Genomic DNA, 7,728 nt, shown 5'->3' on the forward strand with positions numbered 1-7,728 from the left:
AAGCACAGTAATAGCAATAAAGTGGAATATGAAGCATAGTTTGTGCATCATAATTAAACCATTGTGACTATTTCTGGTGTGCCTTAAACACCAGGGGGCAGTAAAATACAGTCAGACACAAACAAAGATGACTTTCACAACTACTATAAATTACTAAATAACTTGCGTAATATTAGTCGTCTTTGGCAGAGGATAGAGAATATCTGCCTGTGAGTATTTCAATATTGTAATTTAATGATAATTTTTATTTTTTTTTATTTTTTTATTTATTTGATTTTATTGTAATTTTGCTGTACTGTTTGTGTTTAAATATCTGATGCTTAAAAGGTTATAACACGATGACTCACAAAGCTATTTGTTAGTCCATCTATGGCATTAAGCTAGCGCAAGGAAAAGTTGCATGGTTGTTTTGAATACACAGGAAAGTTAAAGTAAAACAAAACAAAAAAAAACTGCTGAACATATCGCATATATCATCTCTCAAAAAAATCATGTCAGGTTACTCATAACTCACTAAATAATTTTTACAATTGTCACTCAATTCTCACTCTTATTATTATTATTATTATTTTCACTTTGAATGGTTTCAAAAACAAAGTAGCAACAATCAGACATGAAACTTTCAGAGCATCTCAAACACACACACACACACAATCAAGTGTGGTCTAACCTTTTCACCTTTATATGTCAGTATGTTGCTCTTCACCTGTAGTGCTTTGTTGTGTGTCTGTCCATTTAGAAATAACTTTTGTCTTTTATGGAATTAGAATGAGCCCTAAAAAAAATATTCTTAGCCGTCTCTTGACGTGTGTGTGTTTGTGACATGGAGTGTAACTTTTTTGCAATTCCCCTCATCATCTTCACCCTCTTCAATCTTCATCTCCCTCGTCACCCGTCACCATATTCCTCCTCATCCCTCCCACCCACCCCACAGGCTCCTGCCTCGAGATTCTTCGGTCCGAAAGTCCGGCACTTGGGGAGGCCGGGAGCGACTCGGCCTCCCCCATGTCTCCTCGAACTAGCAAGACGCGCATGTCCATGAAGCTTCGACGTTCCTCTGGATCGGCCAATAAGACTTGACGTGACGTCTGCATATCACATCCCGTTTCCAACTGGACTTCAAATCAAACAAATTACAAACGAATACAATAGCTTGTTGTGTCTGAATTTGGATGTCACAGTCATATGCTCCAAAAATACTTGTTATAGACTGTCTGTGCTACTGTATTTTGTGGAATACTCTACTGTTACTTTACTTTAAAACTGTGCGTGCGTGCGTGCGTGCGTGTATACACACAAGCGATTATAGTGATAGAGGTGCACAAACTCCTGTTCCACGCATATGTTAGGAGACTTATCCTTCATGACATCTTCATCTTGAACGATATCATGAGAAATCCTGTATAATTGTATTATTTCAGTGGAAAGTTGCATGAAGCTAATAATATTATAAATCTATTTTTGTTCTCCGTGCAGTCAAAGACGTTAAAGACAGAGTTTTCCAAGTTGGCCCTTTGTCAAATGTAAATAGAAACTAAAAATGGTTTGCCAACAATAGAGAACTCTCGAGCCAAAAAACAAATACATTCTGTATATTTACAGCTCAAATTGAACAAATGAGTTGTCGGGATTTTTGCTGTAAAATGTGGACAAGCACTGATGTTTGTTACTTTTATTTTTCCTCCAGTCAGTCATTCAATGCAACAGAACCACTGCTTTATCATTCTTTTCACCTATGAGTATAATTATATATATTAGATATATTCATATCTATCGTGTGGGAAACGTGAGTGACAAAAGCGGCAAAAACCAAATGTGGATTCACACAAGATTTTATGCTTCAAGACTTCCTCTTTTCGAAAGCACTTCAGTCTGGAATAGAATTGAAAATGACACTGAATTTAAAACGCTACACTACAGTCATTCAATATCTTCATTACCGTATAGTCTGGAATAAAGAGCTCCATTGTTGTGGATCACTGGCTAATCTCGTTAAACACAAAAGTAGACGTGCCTTAAAATAAATTGAAAATATGAGGCGTCATAGTACTTAAACATCCTCAAAACATTTCTTTCCTGGAAAACGCCCGAAAGGTCTTCTCGATTAAATGTTCTTCCACTCGCATTACATGATGAGGAACTTTGCTGGCATTTACTTTTTGTTTTCATACCATTAAAGAACTGTTTCACTGCAATGGCTGTTGCAATTCGGTTGTTGTTTTTTCTATATCGTAGATTCCAATTTCAGAAGAAAATGTATATACAACTTGTTACATTTAAAAATATGAAAAAGGTCAATTTCTTGTTGTTTGAGCTTCCTCATTAAATTAATTTCATTGTTGCTGCCCAAACTTTTCACACTCTTCAGTTCTGGTTTACTTAACTAATCTGGCCTCTGAATTGTTTTGTTAATCCCCAAATTTCTCTTAACCAGTGGCCCAAGTCTACCAGGTAACTTAAATCACACTGCTTTCAGGTCACATGACATTTATCTTTCAACATAGCCAATCTGTTTCATTACGTGTCTGACCTTAGGTCTAAATCAACTATGCTGATGATCAGTCTCTCTTGTGGATGTTGACTTGAGTGAGTGAGTCTGTTACAAAAATTAGCAGTTTTGTACAAAAGATGATCCATTAGTGCACATTTTGGGTCATTCAAAACTTATTTTGACATATCAGACCCCTGACATGTCTACCCGCAGCATTGCCCTCATGCTGTTACAGAACATTATAGCAGAATGCCTCTTTTGACGTGCACCCGTGAGGCTGACCTTGAGCAAATGGTCACTCTTGGGACGTTTGCTGCTTGTTTTCCTATTTGGGACACTGCCCCATGTACTGTATGTAACAGGCATTATACATGGGCTGCTGCATGATGCCAGCCCAGTATCTTACGTGCATGTCTTGATCATGTAAACGGCTCTTGACAAATGCTTCACAAAATCTTACTGTCAATGTGTATGCTTGTGTAACATCTACAGTAAACACACGCAAAACAGCATGGATGTGTTGATAATAAACTTGATAATATTCCCTGATGTGTGTGAAATTGCTTTAAAAGAACACAGGATCCTCATTCTGCAGGAATATTTATTGACACTTATGTCACATTGAACATATTAAAATATACGCACTGGATTAAATCACATACTGTACATATTGGGCATCAAAAATTCTTTTGTCAGTAATTTATATTTAAGGACTTTACTATAGGACTTAATGTTAATTTTCCTTTTCTATATGAAAATATGTTATGCCTCAGTCAATTGGCACATTTAATATAAAAGGCATATTATGGCAAGTGAGTGATTTATTTATTTATTTTTTCAGCCTAAGGTTTGTACTGTTTAAAAAGTCTAAAACATCTTGGACAGTCATGTGTGAGTCGCACAAGTAAAACCTGAAAACAGTTATCCGTTTCATTACCTGCCCTGTTTGATACAGCTCATACACAACCAAAGGGAAAGACCAGAAATTGTGCCAAAACAAAAAAAAATTGTACGCAAACTTTACCAAAAAACCCCAATTGTTTAAAAAAATAAATAAAGTAATTCATGAAGTGAACACATTTGCTTTGTATTCATCTGAATTTCAACATTTTCAAATTCACATTGTCATAATAAAATTCCTCTCTGTTAGTTTCAGCACCGCGGATAGTTCACTACTCAATTCGTACGTATCCACGTGTTTTTAACTATACAGTATTTCGTCTCTTTACTTAAGTAATGGCCGAAGTCTTTTTCCAGTTTTCCCCTCCAGAAAACACGTAAAACAACCTGGGTTTCTATTATTTTTTTAATCAATAATTTCATTTCAGAAGTTGAATGATCTGTTTAATTAAATATGTCAGTATCCTAAGGATATGTTTATGGCTAAAAAATATATTTTGTCGAAATATGACTTAAGGCCATTATTTTAATAGGTTGGCGATTTTTTTTTAAATAGAAACAGTCGTAGGACAAAATATTACCTACACCTAAATCATTTAATGGGATGCCAAAGCATGGCCATATTCATCTGTTTATACAGTATTCAATTTACATTATCAACGTGTTTGAGTTGGCAATTCAATGTTTGTTGTGCTTGTGGGTTTTGCAGTGTTTTGCAGTGCAAACTGCGAACTGTCTCTAATATTATTATTATATTTATGGGACAAAATAATACAACCAGTTAGCAGTATGATGTCGTGTGTAGTGGATTTTTCATTTACCCATTTTATATATCGGGTTTAAAAAAAAAAATCATACAAATACAGTATTTAGCCTACTATGACTTAATGCTGCGTTATAGGTTAGTGATAGACTATAGCGCGTTGTTAGGTGCAAATTCGGGTTACATCTTCCGAAAATACAGTACTTAATTGTAATTTTCGAACCCCTGTCAGTCACGGGCCCGACCGAGTTTCGTCATCTTCCCCCGTGGCCGCTTGGTGTACCTAATATTGCGTCTGGTTACGGGTGAGTGGAAGAAGAAAATCGGACGCCTCAGTGTCTGACGGCCATGTGCATGATGACGTGCATGTTGTCTCCGGGATGAGACTTGTTCATGTGCCTCGTAAGGCCCGGAGAGCTGAGGAAGGTGGCGGGACAGTGTTCGCACGCGAACAGCTGCTGCTCGCGCCCCCTGTTCACCCCGTATCCCTCCGCCCCGAAACCGTGGCCGCCTCCTCCCCCCAGGAGCTCGTCCCTCACGGCGTGCCACACGCGGTGCTTGTCGCGGATGTCGGCCGACGGGAAGCGAGCGCCGCACAGGTGACACGCGAACACGACCTGGCGGCTCAAAGTCGGCGACGGCCCGGTTGCCATCTCGTGCGCCGCCATGTGCTTCTTCAGGTAAGCTTGCCGGCGGAACTTCTTGCCGCAGTAGCGACAGTCGTACACCTCCGCTTCGTCGTCGTCTTCGTGGACAAACGCAAGGGGCTCGTACGAGTTGCGGTTGAACATAAGCAGGCCCGGCGGGGCGCTGTCGTGTGGGTAAAGGGGCGAGTCGGAGTCAGGGGCAGCGGAACTGTCCCGCGCCGCCTGGTGCTGATTGGCGCACAGCAAAGCGTTCTCCTTCCCGTCCGCGTCCAGATGATTCGCCGCAGGAGCTTGGTCTCTTCCCGGGTTGGCGACCACCGGACGCGGCTTGTGCCAGCGGCGGTGCGAGGCGAGGTTGGCGGGACAGCTGAATACTTTGTCGCACTCGGGGCAGCGGTACTCCACGCGCACGATACGGGAGCACTTGTGCTGGGCGAGGGACAAAGGGTCTGTGTACTCCTCCTTACAAAGCTGGCAGATGAACTCCCCCAGCGGCTGACTTCCCGACGACTTCCGGGCTGCTTCCGGGCTCTCCTTCTTGATGCGCAGACCTAAAACCGGAGAGGTGGTGACTTCGTCCTCGAAGGTGAGCTTGCGGTTCACTTTGGCTTTGGCTCTGTTGGGTCTGTTCGACTCTGGGAATGAGCGTTTTCTCACAGGTACCTGATGTTGGGGGTTAATTAGCGGCGGGAACAGGTGCGCCACGTCGACGTCGTATTTCCGAGTGGGACCATAAGGAGAAAAGTGCGTGTTGGCGGCTGCTACTCGCATCGACGTCGGCGTGGAACTCACCAAAAACGGCATCTGGGTTTCTGCTGCTGGGGATGAGCACATCTCAGTAAATAATGCCGCCTTTTCTCCCTCGCCGTGCGGCTCCATAAATCTGGAGCTCCGAGTTTCTATTAATGGAGGAGGTGGGAAGAAGCGCGAGAAGTCCCCCACGGGAGTCGCAACGTCTACTTCGGTGTCCGGCAGCTGCGCGCGTTGGTCCGCCTCTGCCTCCAGAGCAGACTCCACGTGCAGGTTCCACACCTCAGTCACCCCCGATGAGTCCTCGCGGGGCGCTGGCGGAGGCGCGACGTCGGGGCTCGGGACACCCCACACGTGGTTCTCCTTGGCGGGCTCGGACTCGCTCACCTCAGCCTCCGCGCGGTGGTTCTTATCATCATCACACGTGGTAAGCTTGTTGCTTTTTCGCGCTCGATACGACGCTGGACATCGTCGGGTTCTCTTTACCAAGAATCCTCGAGGCATGCTGACGATGATGATGGTGCTGATGATGATGAAGGTGGTGGTCGTGATGATGCTCGTGGCACCACCGGACAAGAAAGAGCATGGTCTCTTGTCTGAAGCCACTTTCATGTAGGGCTCGGATGAGGGGACGAAGGAGGGGGTGGGGGGTGCAGGTGCGATTGGAGCGCGGTGCTGTTTTTGATCCCCTCTTGCGCGCTTCCAACCGATTACGCCAGGGTCGTATAGAAAAACGTCATTACCATATCAGCATTATATTTATCGATAATTTGGCGGCCCACTTTCCTGTTACTTATAACGAGTGAATAAAAAAAACGCTGAAAAGAATTGGAATACATTCAGCATACGAAGTATCAATCTTTTTCATCAAACAGACGTTATTCACACTACATTTATAACATAAATCTCAAAGTGCACAGTAGCCTACAGGCAAAAAAAGCAAATACTTACAAGCACACACTAGATTAAAAAAAAAGTAGGCTGTAGTCATTTGATAAAATGGGATCGAAAAAACAATCAAAGTAGCAGTCAATATACAGTGAAAAATCAGCCAGGAAAAGCTTTTTTTGTCTTTTTTAACTAAACTTTTTTTTTAAAGCTTACCATATGTGGAGCTCTGGGGTGGTTTGGGAGGGGAGGAGATATATATAGGTTTGTTTGTTTTTTTTCTTGGTCAAAAAATTGTTCAACTGTTCCATTATCCATCATAAATATCAAAATCTGCGTAGGGAGAATTAGGTATTGTAATGTGGTGACACACTGGACAGTGTGTGTAATTTAGTGCCATCTAGTGGTGAACTACTAGAATGTAATGACCCAAGTTCAAAGCACGCGCATGCATTTTAAAGGCACACAAAGACCACACTGAAGATGCCACCAATTGTTCCATTTGTGAAGTTCTTTTTTTTTCAGGTCTCGGTCACAGAAAGACGCAGTGAAACATGTCAGACTCCTTTAAGGCGAGGCTTGACTTATGTAATGTAATTAGCAATTACTAGACCTACAATTAAATTTTTTTTAAAGCACAATAAATTGATGTGATAGAACTTTTTTTTTGCATATTATTGAAATCAGTGTGAATTTTAAAATAAATAAATAAACATTGAAAACACGAAAAATTCTACACACTGTCCCTTTTAAACACTGACTTTCTATATGTACATATGGAGAGAGAGAGAGATTCATATATTTGTATTAATTAAATTCATTGCACTGCACTGTTTAATGTCTTTGGTGTCTTTTGTCTGTTGGTTGTGGGAACACACTGTAATGCCGCAAAAATTTCCAATGTGTTTACACAGTAAAGGAATCTTGAATCTATCTGTAAGTGAGCTGAAAAGTGTGTCTCATACTGTAATATTTTCAGGGCCCTTTTACAATTATTATTACTGTTATGAATTGGTCTTAGCATTAATTGTGTTATTTTATTATTATTATTATTATTTTTGTCATTGCTCGCCAAATTCGTTGCAAATCCGCTATTCCAATTACACAAATAGTAGCTGTTCTCTATGGATGCTGTTCTTCCTGCGTGTTGCCTATAGTTGAAATTAGAAACAGCACCCATGGGACTCGCGGATACGGATCATATCTATGTAAGACGACTAATGAAGGTCTGGCTCCCATTTAAGTGTCTTTATTGGTGGTGGGAATAGCTTGGGAATGGATTTCCCTCT

The 7,728-nt window shown here is 41.4% G+C and overlaps 2 protein-coding genes across 11 annotated transcripts in view; one reads left to right on the forward strand and one right to left on the reverse strand.

Moving 5' to 3' along the window:
• ralgapa1 (Ral GTPase activating protein catalytic subunit alpha 1) overlaps window positions 1-3,040 on the forward strand; it is an 85,835-nt gene extending 82,795 nt beyond the window's left edge. For 8 of the 10 annotated variants that reach the window (XM_077574170.1, XM_077574333.1, XM_077574421.1 and 5 more), the window contains one exon: window positions 935-3,040. In XM_077574170.1, the coding sequence (XP_077430296.1) occupies window positions 935-1,022 (88 nt within the window). In that variant the 3' untranslated portion in view covers window positions 1,023-3,040. The remainder of the gene's footprint in view (window positions 1-934) is intronic. The other 2 variants (XR_013295196.1, XM_077574503.1) reach the window with 2 other exon arrangements.
• A 100-nt stretch (window positions 3,041-3,140) lies between these two features.
• insm2 (insulinoma-associated 2) lies at window positions 3,141-6,116 on the reverse strand. The gene has a single exon (XM_077575075.1). It carries the CDS (start codon window positions 6,053-6,055, stop codon window positions 4,487-4,489), a length of 1,569 nt encoding a protein of 522 aa, XP_077431201.1. The 5' UTR covers window positions 6,056-6,116; the 3' UTR covers window positions 3,141-4,486.
• Between the last annotated feature and the right edge of the window lie 1,612 nt (window positions 6,117-7,728).

Source organism: Vanacampus margaritifer, chromosome 1, assembly GCF_051991255.1.
Source record: "Vanacampus margaritifer isolate UIUO_Vmar chromosome 1, RoL_Vmar_1.0, whole genome shotgun sequence".
NCBI classification, from domain to species: Eukaryota; Metazoa; Chordata; class Actinopteri; order Syngnathiformes; family Syngnathidae; genus Vanacampus; species Vanacampus margaritifer.

Coding starts and splice junctions, on each gene's coding strand:
- insm2 (XM_077575075.1), bottom strand. CDS start 6,055: ATGCCTCGAGGATTCTTGGTAAAGAGAACCCGACGATGTCCAGCGTCG.